Source organism: Perca fluviatilis, chromosome 19 (assembly GCF_010015445.1).
Source record: "Perca fluviatilis chromosome 19, GENO_Pfluv_1.0, whole genome shotgun sequence".
In the NCBI taxonomy this organism is placed as follows: domain Eukaryota; kingdom Metazoa; phylum Chordata; class Actinopteri; order Perciformes; family Percidae; genus Perca; species Perca fluviatilis.
The window spans coordinates 34,763,946-34,786,573 of record NC_053130.1 but is presented as its reverse complement, the minus strand read 5'-3'; the positions used below and the strand labels follow the sequence as shown (position 1 = coordinate 34,786,573).

At 41.5% G+C, this 22,628-nt stretch overlaps 1 protein-coding gene across 1 annotated transcript in view; it reads left to right on the top strand.

Moving 5' to 3' along the window:
• gbf1 (golgi brefeldin A resistant guanine nucleotide exchange factor 1) overlaps nt 1-22,628 on the top strand; it is a 138,012-nt gene that overhangs the window by 70,242 nt on the left and 45,142 nt on the right. The window contains exons 6-10 of the mRNA XM_039783515.1: nt 11,232-11,340; nt 15,205-15,265; nt 17,205-17,259; nt 19,547-19,582; nt 22,450-22,597. Coding sequence (XP_039639449.1) covers nt 11,232-11,340; nt 15,205-15,265; nt 17,205-17,259; nt 19,547-19,582; nt 22,450-22,597 — 409 coding nt within the window. The remainder of the gene's footprint in view (nt 1-11,231; nt 11,341-15,204; nt 15,266-17,204; nt 17,260-19,546; nt 19,583-22,449; nt 22,598-22,628) is intronic.

Sequence of the window (22,628 nt, the reverse complement as noted above, 5' to 3'; positions counted from 1 at the left end):
CAGCTGGATATGATGATCCTATGGGGTGCCATAGAACTACCTCCAGCTGGGCGATCATTCCCACGGAGTACCTTGTGAATCTTCCCTTACTGTCTGACATTGTGATTTTCTCGCTATTTCGGACCTGGTAGCACTGTACGAGCAAAGCACGCTACTTACTCCTATGTTCTGTTGTTGGCTGCAACCAACAGAAGTCTTGATGTACTCCCATCATCTGAGGATGTGAAGACCCAGTGGACTCACTTTATTTTTGCCTGAAATGTCCCCACAACAACTGGAAAACTCTTTCTCAATGAGGGTCAGTACACAACAGGATTCCCTTCAAAACCTAAGCTCAAGGATGGATCGATACCGACTGTGACTTAACTTCAAACTTGGAAGCTGTAAGTTTTGCCATTTTTATCTTGTTTTATAGTTTATTTTGCAGGTTAGCCTGTTGAATTTAGTGTTAGCATGTGGCTAGCTTTGATTGTAGGCGCACAGGCTGGAGAAATGTTGATTGTGTGAACATTAAAGGGGTGATAGAATGATTATATAGGGTATTTCACACTGTTCCTTATGGTCTCCTAATGGGGTATGTAACATTGGTTGGGCTGAAAATGGCCTGGTTGATATTTTATTGGCCCTTATGCATCCCTGTGTTTTGGCCCTATTTGTAACAAGAGCTTTTCTTCCAAATATGGTATGGTCATGAATATTTAGATGAGCTGCGCGCTGATTGGTTGAGCGACTTGCCATACGCACATATTAGAGACGCTCCGATTGGTTGGAGCGAATCCCCAATACACATACATTAGAGAAGCGACAGAATCTCATATTCCAGACACTGCAATGTTTCATTACCAAATTCACTTCTGAGACTTTTTAAGCGAGAAATCAACTATATAAAGCTGAAATATGGGCCGTTTTACAAAATTTGATGGCTAATTGCAAATTTGGTAAGACGTGTCGGACTTTAGGAGCTCCACACAGTCTGACGGCGGCCGCCGCGGGCTCCATACCCAACCGAAAGTCACCCTTTGTGGATACTGCACTCTACGGGCTCGCCGGCTCGCATAACTGCATAACTATAATATATTTACGGTTTGAATTTCGCCACGCCCCTTTGATTTTAAGGCATTTTTATGAACGCGGTACGCCTTTGTAGGACCAGCAGCTGCTTGCTATATGTCCCATTCATTACAATGGGGAAATACCGCGCTAGCTAGCTACTAATTCGCTATGCCAACTAAATTATATTTACAGTTTGAATTTCCGCCACTTATATAACATCATTCCCCAATGTCTTATAAAGCTAACCGTTGTGTCCGATTTGATTTTAAGGCATTTTTATGAACGTGAGGCGCGTCTTTATAGGACCAGCAGCTGCTTGCTATATGTCCCATTCATTACAATGGGGAAATACCGCGAGCTAGCTAGCTACACTGTCGCCATAACTAAATTATATTTACAGTTTGAATTTTCACGCGCTTTTTATATAACATCATTCCCCAATGTCTTATAAAGCTAACCGTTGTGTCCGATTTGATTTTAAGGCATTTTTATGAACGCAGCGCGTCTTTGTAGGACGAGCAGCTGCTTGCTATATGTCCCATTCATTACAATGGGGAAATATCGCGCAGCTTGCTCACTTTCGCCCATAACTAAAGTATATTTACAGTTTGAATTTCGTCACGGCATGAATATTACAGGTTCCTCAAGGTCTTACAAAGCTTAGCTAACACTTGTCCGATTTCGGATATCAATTGAATGTATTTTTGTGAATGTCAGAGTTAGGAGGAGGCTAGCTAGCTCTCATTGATGGACTCCATCTCACCGTGGCTCTATCAATGAGACTCGCGGACAAGAGGCGTTTATTTCCCCGATTGTTTGTTTAAATAACTCAACACACATATCCATTATAAGATTAACTGGAACCTGCGGGCTGCGGTAAAAGATTGCGGGCGTAACAAGCTCGCTGACACTGCGGTCAGGGCGGCGATGTAGCAACCCAGGCACCACCAACACCGGCACTAAACTCCGACACACAGTCGGAGAAAATTTGCAATTAGCCATACTTTTTCGTAAAGCGGCCCATATTTGAGCTTTATATGGTTGATTTCTCTCATAAAAAAGTTTCAGAAGTGAATTTTGTAATGGAATAGAGATCTGCGTGACCTAGCTAGATTCAGAAGACTACCTGATCTCAGGTCAGTTGTGTAGCCTATGTAAATGTTGGGCGCGGACTGTTCTCTTTAAGGTTCCGGATTTTGAGATGCTTGCGTAAGCAACTCAGCTTTGTTGGGATTCGCCCGTTTTCAGCGGCAGTTTCAAAATATGAGATTTTCATAGTAAAGGGGTGTCAGTGGGACTTTGAGCTTCTATGTATGTCCTATTTACCCACCGAACTGTCGTTACTCAACTATGACAGGGTAAAATCGGTTTTGCATTCTATCACCCCTTTAAGCCTCATGTGAAACCAGTTAAATAACGACAGTAGTAGGTTGGATGTGGGATGTTTTAAGGAACTTTTGAGGAGCCCAGCTGGCTTTGTTGTTACATAAAGGCCTCTTCTCGCCAGTATATGTGTGCGTTGCTGCTGTAGCGTGTGTGTGTGTGTGTGTGTGTGTGTGTGTACATTTACTTGATAGACATATTCTGGAGGTACACAACGAAATTGTCAAACTGTAAGGAATTACAAAAACAGTGATTATAAACTTTGGCAATATAATATATATAACTTTGATTATTTTTGGAATAGTCGCTAACATGCTCAGACCGGAAGCTGTCATACTGTAATACTAGTATTAGCTCCTCAATTGCAGTTCCAGTAACATATATATTACAATACTGTCAGCAGCCCTAGGTCTCTTCTTATGCGGCCGTGTAGTCTTGTATTGTAATGTTTTCAGCGGGAACTTAGTCTGACTTTGCAAGGGTTTGGTACATCACAACACAAGTATACGGTTCCTCCATACTTCATACACTGATTCATCTTTTTTTAACAGTTTGTAGCTGTTTCCATAACGTCCATGACCTCCACCCATCCTGTTAATACATGTTTCTCCTTTACATAACACCAAATGTATCACACACAGGAGAAGTTAGCCTTAAACCCAAACCATTATCTTTTCCTAAACTTAACAAAGTAGTTGTGTTACCTAAACCTAAGAGATTTCTGTCACAAAAGGCTTTCTGGCAACTTCTCCCATGTGCAAATGTATCTGGAGTTGTACATAGAAGGGCCTGATGTGAGTATAATGTAACCTTGGATCTGCCATGTTTTACAGATCATCTGAGTGACCTGATGCCGTTTGAAGCTCCTGTTTGATAAGGTGTTCCTGGACCCATCAGACTCTCCTCACAGTATGAGAAACCAGGTGTCATGCTTCAGTCCAGCGATGGTCTGAAGACAAGCCAGCAGCATCAGGAAAGTCTCAGTAGCCACAGGAAGACGCGTCAGGATGACCACTGTCACCTCAGAGCTCCATTACCAGCTGAAACAACTTCACTTTACAAGAAAGAATTCCTTTAGTCTGATGCAGGACATGCTCTGGACACTTGACATAAAAGTTGAAGTTGCTTCTTTGTGTATTATGCATATCCATTTTATATTTCCATATCATTGGCTATAAATAAATTGCTTTAATTTTAAGATGGTTTTGGTCATTTTTACATGTAGTAGTAAAGATCCTGTGGTGTTAGAGAAATATAACCTGTTCTTTCACAAAGGTTTTATGTAATTACACAGTTTAAACGGGTAATATGAAAAACTTCTTTAATTTCTTGCATGTAGAAGGGTCAATGACCTGGGGTCTCATTTATAAAACTGTGTGTAGGATCCTTACTATAAGTGTAAGTACACCCAAAAGCCCAAAATGGCATACGGCAAAAAAAGGTCAGATTTATAAAACCGTGTGTACGCACACCTGTAAGCAATGTTCCTTTTATAAATCAGATTACCTACAAGTGTGCGTACGTGGATCAGCCTCTTATCCCGCCCTGTACATGCCCATTTTTAACCATAAATAGTCAATGCAAAGCACCTCGTGAATGCTGATCCGTATATGAATGACCCTGGCAGTTGTTACACCAAATCTTGACTGGCGGAGAAAAAACAAAAAACTTTTCAGACGTTCAGGAATTGCTGCAAATTGAATTATAATTTCGGCCTGTTCTTGCACAGTGTAGGGAAACCTGATTTATAGACTACATATATTAATAATACGTCAAACGGCAGGCATTACGGCACTCGGGGACAGCTTCGATATACCAGACATAATAAGATTTAACAGAACTATATATTATCCAACAAAGCCTTAATGATAAAGTTGAAGATTATATATGATATTTATAAAAAAAACTGTGTGCTGTCTGCTTTCCCTCTGGAAACAGCCGGTTGCACCCAGAGTTGTGAGTATCTGTATTTGGACCGGGATGGCACGGTTCCATGCGTTGCCCTCTCTACTGGACCCAATTCAGTACATAGATCCAAGAGCTCTGCTTTAGGGAATCTAAATCGGCATATTAGCCAGTCATCGTCATGGTCCCTGAAGTCTCTTTTTCTCCTGATTCTTCCATTGGCGTAGTCCTCCTGCAGGGCCAGCAGTTCCATCATGCAGCATTATGCACGGGTTCACCACAGTATCTATATGTTTACAAGAATTTGTGATTGTTAACACCTTGCCAAAATCACAGCATCAACTAGTGGTACCCCCCACCCCGAGATACAATTTGAAGACGAAATAAAGTGTAATAGGCAAACACACTTTTCTTCATGCAGGTTTTGTCACAACAGTATTAAAGTTTGGACTGATAACGAGGACATTAAGGGTAACAATTGCGCGAGAGCTTAACGACTGTATTTTCAGACTTTGACATTTGATGATATATGCACAGTTTTAAAGACAGATATTTAGTTATTTACACAGTGTTCTGCAGCTATCTAATGCTAGGGTATTTGATGCTATCCTGTATTCCATGGAGTCGGGCCATCTCCTGCTCCTGCGCTCCGTAGCGGACAATGTGACGGCAAGATGGCGCCGATTAAACATTAAGAACACATTTTTATTTAAGATTTGAGTTGGAGGTGTTTTATGTAAGTAAGTAAGTAAGTAAAATTTATTTGTATAGCACATTTCACAGATAAAAATCACAAAGTGCTTCACAACGAAATGCAATTCAACACAAGAAGTCACAATACGAGCACATTGAAATACAAACAGAAAATATAACAAACAACCATAGAAAACCCATCGACTAAGCAAAAGCCTGCTTGAACAGCAGAGTCTTCAGCTGCCCCTTAAAAGATTCGACAGAATCCAAAATAACGAAGCGAGAGGCAAGTCATTCCACAGCCTAGGAGCCACTGCTTGGAATGACCGACAACTCTAGTTTTAAAATTAGTGCGGGGAACCATTAATAGCATCTGACCTAATGATCTCAGACTACGGGTGGGGGTATGTAGCTGTATCAAATCAGAGATGTATGAAGGAACCTGACCGGCAAGGCTCTTGAAAGTAATGACCAGGATTTTAAATTGAATTCTATAACGGACTGGTAACCAGTGAAGAGCTGCTAAAACAGGCGTGATGTGTGCTCTTTCGTTTATGTGCATGTAATAGCAGCTAGAGTTCTGAACAGTCTGGAGACGATAAAGCTGATTCTTACTCAGACAAGTAAAAAGACTGTTGCAGTAATCTGCGAGCTGAAGAAATAAAAGCATGAATGATCATCTCTAATTCATCCTTAGTGACAAGTGGTCTTAACTTAGAGATATATTCTCAGGTGGAAGAAACAGTTCCTAACTAATAGTTTAGAGTGGTGATCCAACTAGCGAGTCAAAAACCACACCTAAGCTCCTGAGACTCGGCTGGACAGACAAGCCTAAGTCCCCAATATGATGCTTTATCTCAGGGATACGACTTTCAGGGGCAATAATTAGAGTTTCTGTTTTTCTGAGTTCAAAAGCAGAAAGTTGTCACACAACCACTGTTTGATACTAGACAAACAGCTTATTAAAGATGACAGTTTGGAGAACTCAGTTTCCTTAAAAGAACAGTAAAGTTGGATATCATCCGCATAGAGATGGTACGATATGTCTCCAAATTGACTAATTATCTGTCCTAAAGGAAAAATATACAAGAGGAACAGAATAGGTCCCAAGACAGACCCCTGAGGTACCCCACACGACAGCTCTGCAGTTTCAGACAATATCTGATTAACCTGAACACTAAAACGTCTACCAGAAAGGTAGGATGAGAACCATTTTAAAACTGATCCAGACATACCAACCAAATCACGAAGTCTATTTATCATAATGGTATGATCTATAGTGTAATCAAACAAAGGTCCAACATAGGACCAAAACTGTAAAATCCTTTGAATCAGCTGACATCATAATATCACTAGAGATTTTTAAAAGTGCAGTTTCCGTAGAATGCCTTTTACGGAAACCAGACTGGAATTTATCAAACAGCTTGTGCTTCTCTAAGAAAAGGGTGAGTTGCTCTGCTACAACTTTTTCTAAAATTTTTGACATGAAAGGTAGTTTTGATATTGGCCTGTAGTTCTTAGGTTGAAGTGGGTCCAACGTGGGCTTTTTAAGTACAGGCTTAACAACAGCATGTTTAAAAAAACTAGGAACGACACCAGTTAAAAGTGAGGTATTTAGCATCTCAACAATGCAGGGGCCAATGGAGTCAAAAGCTTGAACAAATAGCACAGTAGGGACAACATCCATAGGACAAGATGAGGGTTTCAAAGTCTGTAGCAGAGAAATTATGTCATTCAGTGTCACAGGTTTAAAAGTGGACCAAAAACGAGCGGGAGGCAAGTGACATGCAGAGTTCTGAGGAAGTGATGGTAAGATGTTGGTCCTAACATCTCTGATCTTATTCACAAAGAAGTGGAGGAATTCATCACAGTCCGATTTAGAAGACACAAGGAACAATTATCACTCAGTACAAGCGCAAATTATACTGCTGGATTTCATCTTCATGGTAACATGGATGATATGGAGTGACAAAATGTGCATGAGGCATCAATACTTGAAAATATTACGAATAATTGTTATTCCGACATGTACTTTCTGCAGTCTGACTTCAGTTCACCACCTCACCATCTGTGTCGCCAATTCCCATTGTCTCCAAAATGTGCGTACGCATGGGTCAGAGTTTGCGTTAGGGCTGAACGATTTTTGAAAATAATCTAATTGCGATTTTTTTCCCCAAATATTGCGATTGCGATTCGATATTCGATTATTTTTTTAAGCTCTTTGTCTTCTGTATTATTCAACAAAGACAAACAATAAATCATTGTATAGTATGAACAACACACAATTACACACTAGACAGTTAAATAAGTAAAACACACACACACACACACATATATATATATATATATATATATATATATATATATATATATATATATATATATATATATATATACACACACACACATATACATACACACATATATACATACAAACACACACACACACATATATTTGTTTACAGTGCACAGAGAGGAGCTGCCTCCAGCCCCTCCCCCTCGTGAAGTTGCGTGCCGACACCGTCAACACTGCACTTGCTCAGAGAGGCTATCGTTACGTTAGTTGCTGTGGTCTTGCCGTGGGATTAACTGTACTAATAAAACCGTTGAAACACCCGGCCCGCGCTGCTGTGAAAGCTCCCCAAACCGTCATTTATCAGTCTGATTGTTACCCCGCCCCTCCGCAGTGGCATTGCTCCACCCATATCTTTATATTTATATCAGAGTTTAGCGCTAACCGAGAAACTTCAGTTCTCATGCGTCTTGTATCCATTAACTGCATGTATGGACTCGAGCCCAAACAAAACCCCTTCATTTTATTAAAATGGCTGTAAAAGTTTTAAACTTCAACTCAGAATTGTTTGAATGACAGAGATCAGCTCAAGGTACAGTGTAGCGTTAGCATGCTAAGTTGATGCTTTCTCTGCGTAGTGCAGACTGATTTGCTCTTGCGAGTCATCAAATCGAGACCAAATCGCAGCCTTTGCGATTAGGAAATCGCGTTTTAACATATTGCGATATTATCGCAAATGCAATTAATCGTTCAGCCCTAGTTTGCGTGGAGGACCGCACATTCTCCCGTCAAGTTAGTTTTTTATATATCACAACCTTTGCGTGGGAAGTGGCGTACGCACATTTACAGCCCCGTTTTGTGCGTACGCCACATTTATAAATGAGACCCCTGGTCAATGACCTGGGGTCTCATTTATAAAACTGTGTGTAGGATCCTTACTATAAGTGTAAGTACACCCAAAAGCCCAAAATGGCATACGGCAAAAAAAGGTCAGATTTATAAAACCGTGTGTACGCACACCTGTAAGCAATGTTCCTTTTTATAAATCAGATTACCTACAAGTGTGCGTACGTGGATCAGCCTCTTATCCCGCCCTGTACATGCCCATTTTTAACCATAAATAGTCAATGCAAAGCACCTCGTGAATGCTGATCCGTATATGAATGACCCTGGCAGTTGTTACACCGAATCATGACTGCCGGAGAAAAAACTAAAAACTTTTCAGACGTTCAGGAATTGCTGCAAATTGAATTATAATTTCGGCCTGTTCTTGCACAGTGTAGGGAAACCTGATTTATAGACTACATATATTAATAATACGTCAAACGGCAGGCATTACGGCACTCGGGGACAGCTTCGATATACCAGACGTAATACCAGACGATATTTAATATCAGGACTATGAAAAATGTTATCCTTTACCTCAGGCAGTAAATAGTGACTGTGCACAACACATTTCTCTGTTTCACAGTAAATATAAATTATGCAATATTCTCTACAGTATTTTGAAAAAGTATCAAGCTTTGACAAACTTTTCACAGCATAAATGACAATAACTGTCTGAAAAAAAGTTTCAGGTGAAAAGACCTAAGTGACTCTGTGAAACATGGACACAGTACAGTTATTCACGGTAGCTGGTGATACTTTAGTTACTGAGCAGTTTTTCAACTACATAAGCAAGTTCCTTTATACGATCGGTAATTCGTCCTTTAGTTATGTTGACATGGTACAGGTCCCACTGGAACATGCTGTTGTGAAGTTTTTGTTTTAGAAGTGGTTATTGTTGTGATAGTTTGGCATTGCCAGACCTATCTCCACAGCGCTGTTTCAGCTTGTATGAATTTCTTTAAAGCAATCACCAGGACAATGCCCTTGAAAAATAAATAGTGGAGATAGTGGAAACACCACGGATATCAGGCTTTATCCCAGCACTGTACATTCAGTATTATTCAGTATTCACTTCATTGTCATACCACTGAGTACTTGCATTAACAGAATCAATTTGTCATCAGTGCAGTTATAAAAACAGAAATAAGAATTATCATATCTAAAATAGAACTAAAAACAACATTCAGACAGAGCAATCCATAAGATAGCAATTTAAAGTGCAGTTCACTGGCTTCATCTTGACAGGTAACTGTGTGTGTGTGTGTGTGTGTGTGTGTGTGTGTGTGTGTGTGTGTGTGTGTGTGTGTGTGTGTGTGTGTGTGTGTGTGTGTGTGTGTGTGTGTGTGTGTGTACTAAATGATGGAGATGGCCCTGCTGATGCGGTGTTTCTGATAGATCTCCACTAGGAAGACCAATGATGGGGTGGCAGTAGCTCAGTCCATAGAGAGTTGGGAATGGGAGGGTCGCCGGTTCAAGTCCCCGTACGGACTGGTAGCTGGAGAAGTGCCAGTTCACCTCCTGGGCACTGCCAAGGTGCTCTTGAGCAAGCACCAAACCCCCCCCCCCCAACCACTCAGGGTGCCTGTCCAACAGTCGCAGCCCACTCACTCTCCATTTGCGCATGTATAGGACCTAAGCATGTGTGTGTATTTCAGACCTGTGTGTAGTTTGTTCTAACGACAAAAAAAAAAAAAGTGTCCCCACTGGGATCAATAAAAAATAGTATAAATTATAAATGGCATTAAATAGTATCCTGCTGGCTGTCTTCACTATCCTGTTTAGCTGTCTTTGTTCGTAGGCCTTGCAGCTAGTGAACCAGGAAGTGATGCCTTAGGTCAGAATGCTGTCAATAGTGCCCCTGTAGAAGGTGTTAAGGTGGACCGTGAGTCTCCGGAGGGGGTGTTGCTGAGTCTGGCAGTGCAGTCATGGGCAAGCAGACAGAACAGCATGGGGCTCAGGACGCAGCCCTGGGGTGAGCAAGTGTTCACTGCGATGGTTCTTGATATACGGCTGCCCACCCTGACAGTCTGCTGCGTCAAAAGGTTAAGGACCCAACTGCAGGTGCCAGTGTCCACTTTCAACAGCTTCAGCTTTTCTATCAGCTACTTCGTATTAAAAGCTGAGCTGAAATCTATGAAGGGGATCCCGGCATAGGTGTTCTTCTGCTATAGGTGTGACAGCGCAAGGTGGAGTGTAGTGACGAATGCAGCCTCTGTGGACCGGTTGGTTCTGTAAGCAAACTGTAGTGGGTCCAGGTTGGCAGGGAGACCGTTTTTGACATTTCATTAATAGGGGTGTGAGAGCCACAGGCCGGAAGTCATTGAGACAAGCTGGGTTGCACATTTGAGGCAGCTGATCACTTTTGCCTGGCTGAGTGAGATATTAAAAATGTCTGCAACAAAATTTTTTTAGTTGCTCTGTGCGGTCCTTTACAATGCGTCCAGGGATGTTGTCCGGCCCTGCAGCTTTGCGTGGTTTTACGCTGGCGAAGACCTTTTTCACCCAGCTGGAGTGACTGGTCGCTGGACGATGGCAGGAGTTAATTCTAGGCTTTATCCCAGCACTGTGCATCCTGTGAGCCAGACTATTGTAGTGATAATCACGATACAAGTGCAGCTAAACCCAGTTACAGTGATTCCCTGGCTGCAATGATGTTGCATTAACTGACAGAGCAGATGCCAAAGACCGAAACACTGACCAATCAGAGCAGACTGGGCTTTTTGGGAGGGTGGCCTTAAAGAGACAGGCACGACGATGAATACAGGTGCAGGCAGACAGTATAAGGGATTTATTTTTTTTTTTTTAACATTAAAGCGTTAATTAAACCTTTACGTTCATAGTAAGTCCCAGCATTTGCTTGAGACGGGAACTATACAACTCTTTTCTTATGTGTCCCCAGTGTCAGTCCATGAGGGCTTTGGAGCTCTGTGTTTTTTAAATGTATTTTTCTGTGCTGGATAAAAAAACAAACATGCATGTAGTAGTATGATTTCAGTCAAATGATACTGTGTTTCAGGTACTGAGGACTCTGCTGCTGACACCAGTTGGAGCCCATCTGACCAATGAGTCCGTCTGTGAGATCATGCAGTCCTGCTTCAGGATCTGCTTTGAGATGCGTCTAAGTGGTGAGTCGCAACAAACACTCATCAGTAAAACTCACTAGCTGATTTTAGATTATTTTACTTCAGCTACAATCACATCAACTCGACTACAAAATATTCAAGGAACTGTTATGGTTTGTGTGCATACTTACAGTTTTTGGCCATCCTGTAACTATGCTTGGGTATCATTTGTTTTTTTTTGGATACCGGTGTTAAAACGATACTTTTGAAATGGTGCTGGTGCCTGAACCGGTACATTAAGGATAAAGGAAGAGCACAAAACGACAGTCGGCGACATTAAAGAACGGCTTGTTTACTGCTTAAGCCATATGGTCAAAATTAATATATAACAATATCTTATTTCACCAGTAAATTGCTGTTAACAACTAAAACAACCACTGCATGGGAAAAGGGTATTTGAATGCACCACAAGGCTTTCCAGTTTCAAGTAAACGCATCATCTGTCAACGGTTGACGGTTGCTGCAGACTGTTGTACGTCCCGGTGTTGGAATCCTCTCCAGTGAAATACAGTCACACTTTACACCGTTCTCCGTCAGCATTTGAACCGTGTTTACTCCAGCTACTATCTAACGGTAGGCTAACGTTACCTGCTGTCAAGTGTAGTGTTAACTAGCGTCACACACAGCAATGTTTCTGTTGTCTCTAACGTCTGTTTCGGAGCATCAGAGAGCAGCGCAGGCATTTAAGTGGCACCGAAATGAGGCACCGAAATCCGCGTTGGTATTTGGTCCGGTAGATAACGTTTTTTTAGGCACCAATGCCATGTTAGCACCGGGTTTCGATACCCAACCCTACCTGTTACATAGTGGTTCCCAGCTTGGGGGTCTAGAAGGAAAAAAAAACTCAGTTACTACTTAACCTAGTAAACCTGTGGCAAAGCGTTTATTTTAAGTGGACACAATTCAAAATGTTGGGAACCACGGCTGTAACACTAACACTGTAACACCAGACTTATAATTTATTAGGACCAGTACTGTTTGTGTGAGGTTGGCCTTGTACTGGCAGTTATTTCATATTTTTGCTGACATGTTTATTACCCCGCACACTAGAAGGGGTCACCCGATACTGGTTTTAAAAGGCTGAGACCGATTCCTGGTAGTTAATGAAACCGATAACTCATATTTGGAACCGATATGCATTTACAGTGAAAATGAAAATCTTTAAGTCAAAATTAAGATTTTGGAATGTTACAAACTCCAACACAAAACTGTGATAATTTGTGATAATGTGATAAATGCTTTAAGCAATTATTTAATTAATGAGAAACTTTCAACATGATCCCCAGTAACAGAGAGTCAGATAATGTTGTGGGGGGTGGGGGAGGGGACATTAAGTCAGACTCATTGACTACGTTTACATGCAGCCAATAACCCGTTCAAAACCGGAATATTAGCAATAACCCGGTCGCGCACGGCCATGTAAACACCGGCAAAAACCCGAATATGCTCATATTCCGTTTTTTAAAAACCCAAATATGCTACCTGGGTTACCCCTTTTCTAACCCGACATTTTGGTCATGTAAACGCGTATCTGCATATCTCCATCAAAAGGAACATTGATTTGTGTTCTGCGCATGTTCTATTCGCAAGGAATCTTGGTCTTTTGAGTAGAGGAACTTCTTGTATGCGCCAGAAAATTATTATATACTATAATAATATAGTTATATATATATATATGTCAATGCAGAAAACCTGCGCGCAGTATACCGGAAGTAAACAAGAAGTAGAGGTAAACATGGCGAGACGCAGCACAGCACCACACTTTTGGAGCGAGGAGGAAACCAATGTCTTTATTAGTGTGGTGAAAACCATGAATATAATGTCTTTTGTTTACGGCAGAAAGTACCGAGATAGTGAGATTTATAAGAAGGTGACCGAAAAGTTATTGCGTCTTAAGGTTGTCCGTAGGCTACGTCCAGACGCTAACCGTGCGTTGCCGTTTACGTCGGGATATCGCCAATTGATTACAAATTCCATGTATACAGGAGTAACTCTCTCTGCTCACGCATGTAAACGGGTTATTCCGAATGTTTCAGAAACCCGAATAGTGACCTTAACCCGACCATAACCCGAAAATTGACAGCTTGTAAACGTAGTCATTGGTGAGTGAAACCGAAGCAGAGGGACAGACACAGAGCTGTAGCCGAGCCAAAGTAGAACACTTTTTAATTCATTAACTTCATCTGTTATCAGACAAATAAAACACAGATAATCTGCAAACTGCCCAAAAAACGGCTGATAATCAGCCAGGGATGATAATCGGTCTATCCCTACACACTGGTTTCTCGTATGTTTGGATGCAGGTGGTCTTTTTTGCATTAAAAATGGTCAAATATAGAATGATACCGATTTTCTATTCAGAAATATCTGAAACAGCCTGCATAAGCCTTCTCCATGTTTACACTCTGTGCCAGGGTTGGCACTTCTCTCGCTTCTGCTCTCTTAGCTCTACCTTGTTTAGACTAGTTAGTTAAGATTTGGACAGAATAGAATAAACTTTATTGTCCCCGAGGGGAAATTTTCTTGGGCATAGTGCTACAATCTGTTGCATCACAACACAAACTTGTAACAGAAAACCTAGGGCTGTTAGCATTAACGCGTTAATCGCGATGGGATCAAGGGCCAAGCACTTTGTCATACTTCCTCGTAACACATCTGCTGCTGAAGGCATGATGGAAAAAGACAGCAGCAACACAATTCTAAATGGTGCTTTTTATTTTCCAAAACTCCCGGATGGGTCGACAGGGTTGGAAATCCAGTGCATATACGGCACCGGTGCCTTAACGACCGGTGTCTACTGTACCGAATACCAACGCGGATTTCGGTGCCTCATTCCGGTGCCACTGATTTGCCTGCGCTTCTCTCTGATGCTCTGAAACAGACGTTACAGGCAACAGAAACATCGCTGCACGTGACGCTAGTTAACCCTACACTCGACAGCAGCTAACGTTAGCCTACCGCTAGCTAGTAGCTGGACTAAACACGGTTACAATGCTGACAGCTAACGCTAAACGGTGTAAAGTTTGTCTGTATTTCACTGTAGAGGATTCCGACACCGGGACGTAACAATCTGCAGCTGCCGTTGTCGGAAAAACACAGGCGGTGCGTTCAATGAAACTGGTAACTTACAGCCTCGTGGTGCATTCAAAGTTATTGTTAAATGCCCTTTTCCCATCTGGTGGTTGTTTTTGTCGTTCAACAGCTATTGACTAGTGAAATAAGTTATTGTTATAGTTATTACATTATTATTATTAAATCATTTAATTTTGACCATATAGCCTTAGCAATAAACGAGCCGTTCTTTAATGTCGCCAACTGTTGTTTAGTACCCTTCTTTTTTTTTTTACTTTCTTCAAAAGTACCACTTCAGGCACCGTTAAGGCATCGGTACCATTTTAAAAGTACCGCTTTAGCACCGGTATCGAAAAAAAACAAAAACATACCCAACCCCAATATTGACTCTAGATTCAAATGTGTGACTAGATTCACACATTTTTCTTTTGTTTACAGTAAATAAATAAATAATAATCAAAGACACATCTTAAAATCAAGTTCATAAAGTCACTTTCTTTGCATTCATTTGATTCCCAATCAAAATACACTGATAACAATTGCTTTCCATTGTTAATATGTACTTAAAAACAGTTCTGAAATGCTAAATAATAGAATTTTAATCATAAAACATGATTAATCATCATGTGATTAAAAACAAAATGAATCGTTTGACAGCCCTAAGAAAAACCATTCTAAAATCAAGTCAAAGAAGTTAGTTAGTCAGTTAGCCCTATTGTCTTTGTCTATTGTACCTGCTTCTATTCTATTTAATTCTGTTTAATTCTAATATCTGTTTCTCTTCTGTGTTTGCAGAGCTCCTCAGGAAATCAGCTGAACATACACTGGTTGACATGGTACAGCTACTGTTCTCTAGGTAATGAACTTCAAAATTGCTAGGTAACAGCAGAGCATAGTTTCTGCTCTATTGGGGCTACAGTTTGGCAAAGGTTGCGACGTTGTAGCATGTACGGCTGATTTGTTATGGATTTTTAAAGTTTATGATTTTCGATGGCTGTTGTAGCGCCACCATCAGCACAATTAGCACACAAATTGCACTGATTGAGTTTAGCATAGGACTGGACTTATTACAGATGAACTATCTAATAAATAAAATTTGAGATTTTTCTAGAATTTAATCTTGTTGTTAGGTGCTGCTTCTAAGTCTTTTTATATTGAATAACAGGATAGTAAAGAGTAGTTACAAACCCCAAATCTTAGGTTGTCCCTCTCCACAGAAGAAGAGTCTGGCTTTTTTTCTTCGCTTTCATATCTGTCGATTGATTTGTTTTCAAAAATATGTCTCTCAGGACTCATTATATACCCAGAAGCACGTCCGGAAACTGAAAAAAAAAAATATGAACTGTGACCGGAACACACTGAATTTCTAACGCATTTTACCAGCAAAAAGAAGGATGCCATAACATGATTTACCTGGAATAGAATAAGAGATCCTCTTTATTACATCCTTCTGATACTGCTCACACACATACACACACTCCCCACATCTCATTTTGCTCATGTTCCACCCCCAGCCCCCAACTTGTCCACAGACCCTGCATAATAGAGATGTGAGAGGGTCTGTGCTGGCCCCCACCCCCATCAGAGAATGATGAACAGCAGCTCTCCTCAGCTCCTCAGAAGGAGTCTTAGATTGCCTGCTGAAAGTATTAGGCATGTTAATCTGTTGGACCCACAGATCATCCAATAATCATGCCCGCAAGACAACACTCTATTAACGCTGAGTTAATGTCAGGAGGGGGGCTGCTTTTTTTCCTCTTCTTTTTGTCTGTGTGTATGTGTGCGTGACTGGTGGTGACATCTCATTTTCCAGCAAAGCTTTAAAGTCCACAGGAACCTAGAGGCGCGCACACACACACACACACACACACACACACACACACACACACACACACACACACACACACTTGAGAGCAGCGCCAGCGTTGCTCATCAAAGGCTGGAAAAAAAATAGTTTATTAACGGCTTAGGTTTGAAATGTTGAGATTCCAACTGTGATATTGCCTCTTAAGCAGCCTCGCGGCTTAGAGCATGTTTAAGTTCCTTGTGTATTAATTGTTTCTTCTGTTTTGGGTTAAGGGAATACATGAAAAGGAGTACTCTGGGGATTTAGTATTGCACTTCCATGGAGTTGGGGAACTTGCAGTAGATACAATAAAAAAGCAAAGCAGTAGAGGTCGAGATAGATGGTTTTCTTAGTCTTATAACAGGAAATCAAATCTGTTTGGGTTTTGGACATTTGAAGACGTCATGTTGGAAACTTGTGATGTCCATTTTTTACTATTTTCTGACATTTTATGGGCCAAATGATTAATTGATTAATCATTAAAATTATTGCTTTATAATCATCCAAGCTACAGCTGTAATGGTGAGACATGTAGGTAACAATTAGTTTCACATTTATTTGGGAAGAAAGTCACTAGTTGAGCAGAGCAGCTACACCATCTCCTCTACCTAATGGTTCAACAGCTCAGTTTGTTTTTGTGTCCTGTCAAGACAGACATTTGCACTGCACACAAACTTTTTCTCTCTAACATTTATAATGCTTCTTGGAAGGTTCATGTTTAGATCTTTTTTCAAAACCTAGCATCTGAACCAGCAAATAACTATTATAAAAGAAGGAAGGAACAACATAGAACAGTTACCAGCTACTCATTTTATTGGTAATATAATGAATACTTTTTGAGTTACAAATAATGTTTTCCTGTACCTGTAAGGACGATGCCTGGACAATAGGTTTATGTCAGAAGACTCTCCTAACTAAATTCTATGGGTCTTTTTTCTTCTTCTTTCAGACTACCACAGTTCAAAGAGGAGGCCAAGAGTTATGTGGCTGCCAACATGAAGAAGGTAAACGGATTGAAATGTTGAATGTGTAGTAGATCGCTCACTACTATTGTGCTCTTTTCCCCAATCTTCACTGTCTTGGTTTTTTTCAATGTCATTGTGCTGTTTCGAAGGTTTCTGTTGGAACATTCTATCTCTGGCTGTGAAATCCAGTTATTGATGTAATAGCATCACTTTACTGACTGAGAAATGCAAACAACAAACAACAAACATGCATGTCCAAAATACCAAGATCAGCCACATTATTCCTGCATATTGTAATCTGAAGTGCTCTATTTGCTTTACAACATCTTTGGTAAAATGACCATGATTCACTAAACAATGTAATTAAGGAAGTTAAAATTGTGATTAACCTTTTAGACGCCTATTTATGGTTGTTGTCCTCCTGTCACCTGTTCCTATGAATGCTGCCCCCTCCAATCTCATCTCTGTCCTTCAGTTCAGTTTAAAGAACTTTTAGTTATTTACTTTGAGTTGCCCGTCTGTCTGTGTCTGCCTGTTATCCTTCACACAGACCCCATCCTGTATCCTGGCTCTTATTTGTGTGATTGGCCTAGAGAGGATACCCAACTGGCCCCCTGGCATAGTGCACGGTCACAGGCACAGTTAACATAGTTTCCTGGTGGGCGTGCATGAGGGTGCATTTGGCAGCTATTAAACTTTGGTGGTTTTCAGGGTTTTTAAAATAGTTTTTCTCATGTTTTTTTCTTAATAACTTTTCTTTCTTAATCAAAACATTTTTCTGTTATTTCACCATTATACGTTGTAGTTGCTCTAACTAATTAAAGTAAGATCATTGAGGAGTAGAAGTGTAGTTTGAGCAGTGAAAATACTGCAACCCATTACATGCTTTGCTTCAAAGTCCACATCACTTATCTAAAGTGTCTCTGGGAAACCCATGGGATGAGTAAGGGAAATAGAGAGAGGCAGGTTGAGGGAAAATGGCTGTACTAAATCAATACTACTACACTGTGTCAAACACTCAATACATAGGTATTGGAATGCACTGAACATCACAAACTGACAGGATTAGACAATGTTTAGGTGCCTTGAAGTCGCCTGTCGCAGTGCTGCCTTGAAGTCGACGTTGGGGGCTTAAAACACCATCAAGCGTAAAGTGCCTGATGTGACAAGATGCAACTCATTCCAAATTTGACCTCTGCCCACTGGGACTGCAACAGTCTCCCAGTGGTGCAGTGGGGCAGTTGAAAAGGTTCAACTTTATGCATGTAATGGCAGCCTATCGCTGCGAAAACTACTTTGTAGTGTGCCAGTATGGTGGTAGCCTGACAAAATAACAGTTAGAGCTGAGTATGTGAATGATGTCTCAACACTAAACATTAGCTTTCAGGCTCACGATAGTGAACCCTACACTTTGAGTCTGTATGTATGAAATTTCAGTTAAGTATGCCACTTTTATCAGAGATGGAAAATGAATGAACATTTGCAATAGCATTCGCTGAGTTCTCACCCTGGAAGCCTTCTGTCTTATCAAATTCTGATAAAGCACCTTTCTGGGGCTAATATTTCAAGTGTCATCTTGTTCTTCTGAAGAACTGGCTCATTACTGCCTCCTGTGGCTTCACGGCTGGTGAAACCTGCAGTGGCAGTGGGTGTTTTTCTCTTGTTGGCCACGAGGAAAAACAACAAGCCCATTCCACACTTGAAAACAAATGTGGACAAGTTGCCCAGAGTTTTCTATGTTTTATCTGAAGTGTTTTCACACAGTATTTAGTTAAGAGAAAAGACTTCATGGTGTGAGGGCTAGCTAGTTGGTTCCTTCCCTACCTCCAAAAAGAGCAGTAAAAAACAGCTTCCATTAGCCTTTTAATCAACATTTAATGGGACTGCCCCAAGCAGGGCATTTTATTTCTTTCTTTAAACTTTTCCACCATTGTTTTTACTATGGTTCATAATGAAAACTATACAGTACTGTATGAATATAAGGTAACTCGAGTTTCCCCGTTTTGCTCGAATGGCTGTAGTAATGCTGTTATACATGTAGTATTTATATGAGACCTGAATATAGAGCTGGAAGCAGGTGTTTCCAGACGTTTTTGCTTTTTGCATGGTCTGTCTGCCCATCCACTGCCTGCTCATTGGCTGGCTGCACATTCTCCAGGGGTGTGTGTGTGTGTGTAAAGTGTGTGTGTGTGTGTGTGTGTGTGTGTGTGTGTCCCCACCCTACACCAACGTCTACTGTGTGTCGTGAACTGTTGTGTTGCTCCCACTGCTGACATGTTACCCATCACTAATCACGGGCCCCTGCCCGCTCCCCTTCTCTTCTGAGGCTTACAATATCTTGTGGAAAAACAAACGAGTGCAGGTAAGGAAGATGACTTTCAGTATTTAGGCTGGAGAATCTCTCCCTGTAACATTTCCCTTGTCCTTTTTAAAAGACCTCCCTTAAACTTGGCTAGAAGGAGGAACTTGTCATGTGCTTTATTTAGGAAATCATGATCTGTTATTGAAGAACACATCAACTGATGTAATTTATTCTGGACAGTCTATCAAGTTAAACATAGTTCACTATGACATGTCTGTGCTTGCGAATGCTCACATTATTTCACACATTCATTTTATTATTGAATTTTGTTTTTAATTGAATCTTATTTTGGGTTTCCACCCTCATGCATATGTCTCAGCTGCTGTGTCTCATGCTACACGATACTTTCTTGGCTGTCGCAGGATAGAGCATGTCTCAGTAGCTTGTTTGTCTGTTTTAAAGAAAGTTTAGATCAGGTCACCAAACAGATTAAAAAGGGTGTCTGAAATCCTAACTGGTTTGAATAAATAAACACAAACACCCGCACAGAACAGCACGCCACATGAAAGCAGAGGAAGTGGCCGTGGCTCTCTAGTGTCCAGTATTTGTGTGCATGTACGTTCAGTGCTGTTTTGTTTCTGTCCATTTTCCCATAGAATCACCTGCTGGTTACTCCACAGATGAAGCTGTGCTCGTTTTAGCCCATGATCAAATAGGATGTTCACTTTTGAACATCACTCAGTTTGTTTTCCAAAGTGGGATACACAACCATGTTATACAAGATGATTATGACTGGTGTACATTTGCTTCAGATTAGCTTAATTGTATGACCATAATTAACTTTAGTTGCCAAAGCATGTTGTACATGGTTAACAGTGTAAGTGTAATAAAAATAATAATAATAATAATAATACATTTAATTTGTAATGCACTTTATATTTACGCAAATCTCAAAGTGCTACATGATAGTGCTAAAAATTATAAAAACGCATGGAGAAGTAAATAAAATAAAAGGAAAAGGGCACAAGTTCACTCAAAAGCTCTCCTAAAAAGATTGGTTTTAACGCAACGTTTAAAAGCATCCACAGTCTGTGGGGTCCTCAGGTGGTCAGGGAGAGCATTCCACAGACTGGGAGCAGCTGAGCAGAAAGCCCGATCTCCCATTGTACAGAGCTTTGTCCTGGGAGGTTTCAAAAAATATGCTGAGGCAGATCGGAGGGTACGTGTTGAGGTCTGTGGGGTGAGGAGTTCCTTGAGGTAGGGGGGGGCTTCACCATGAATGCACTGGTGGGTAAGGAGGGAGACCTTGTACTCAACCCTGAGTGAGACAGGAAGCCAGTGGAGTGATTTGAGGATGGGGGTGATGTGGTCATATTTGCGCACCCTCAACAGGATCCTAGCAGCGCTGTTTTGGATATACTGCAACTTCTGAAGGCTTTTCTCAGGGATCCCGGTGAGGAGCGCATTGCAGTAGTCCAGCCTGGAGGAGACAAAAGCGTGGACAAGCTTTTCCGCGTCTGCAGGAGTGAGTGTGGGACGGAGTTTGGCAATGTTCCTGCGGTGAAAGAAGGAGGTCTTGCAGAGATGTTTGATGTGAGCCTCAAAGGTCAGATGAGAGTCCATTTTAACACCCAGGTTAGTGGCTGATGTTGAAAGTGGAATAGTTTGGCCGGAGAAGGTGATGCTGGTAATGTCAGATGATCGAACCTGGTGTGGGGTGCCGACTAGAATGGCTTCAGTCTTTGAGCTGTTCAGCTGCAGAAAGTTTTGCTTCATCCATGCCGTTATCTCCTCCAGGCAGGTGGTAAGAGTGGATGATGGCAGGGCAGCAGAGGGGGTTGGGTTTGTCTTGAGGTAGAGTTGGGTATCATCAGCATAGCAGTGGAATGAAATTCCATGCCGGCTGATGACATGGCCAAGGGGGAGCATGTAGAGAATAAACAGGGTGGGGCCGAGCACTGAGCCTTGAGGGACACCACATGTGACGTTGTGTGCTAGGGATTTAGCGTCTCCCAAGGCGACATGCTCAGTTCTCCCGGTGAGGTAGGATGAGAACCACTCACGGACAAAGTCAAAAACACCGATGGTGGAAATTAGGTGGTGGAGGAGGATGTTATGGTCCACAGTGTCAAATGCTGCAGTCAAGTCCAGGAGGATGAGAAGAGATGGGGAGCCAGTGTCTGCAGTCATCCGTAGGTCATTTGTGACCCTGACCAGGGCTGTTTCTGTGCTGTGAAGGGCGGAAACCAGATTGAAATTTCTCGAACAGGTTGTTTTGTTTTAGATGGTCTTGAAGCTGTGCGGCAACTACTTTTTCCAGCACCTTGGAAAGGAATGGAAGGTTGGAGATGGGCCTGTAGTTGGCAAAGACTTCTGGGTCTAGGGTTGGTTTTTTGAGAAATGGCCTGATGACAGCGGTTTTCAGTGTTGATGGAACATGGCCAGCCTGGAGGGAGTGGTTAATGACCTTTGTGATGAGGGGCTAATACATTAGAATGTAACAAATGAATGATTTCCTTTTGATTTCTTCAGTATGCAGCTTTGATAAGACCTAACCCAAGCAAGTGACTCCACACAGCTCCTTCTGGAGCCACAAAAGGCTTTACACAACTGTTTTCACATAGGCAGTAGTGCTCCCCAACACCTGGAAACACACTTTGATGTATAGTGTCGGTGGAGTTCTCTTCTTAGAAGCTCCTCATCCCCTTCATGTTCAAGCAAAGCTAATAAAAAAAAAGCTTAACATGTGTTTAACTACATAGCATAGTCTGTCATGTCTCACAGCGACTTATTTTCTGAGAACAAAATGAAGAATGTTAAGACAAATGAGGCTTCCTATCTGATCATGGCCTTAATCTGCAATGGTGGTCCAGCAGTACAGTGTGTTTGGAGAAGCCTTACTCAGTGATCCACTCTGTTTCCTCCAGTTGAAGATGCGTGCCGGTGGGATTACAGAGTCATCCAAATGGAAGAAGCAGAAACGCTCACCGAGGCAGTCTCGCCACATGGTTCGAAGTCCCTCCGGTCAGATGGACTCAACGCAGTCCAGCACCCTCAGCAACAACAACATTTTAGGTAAGACGCACACTATTGTGATAATACACTC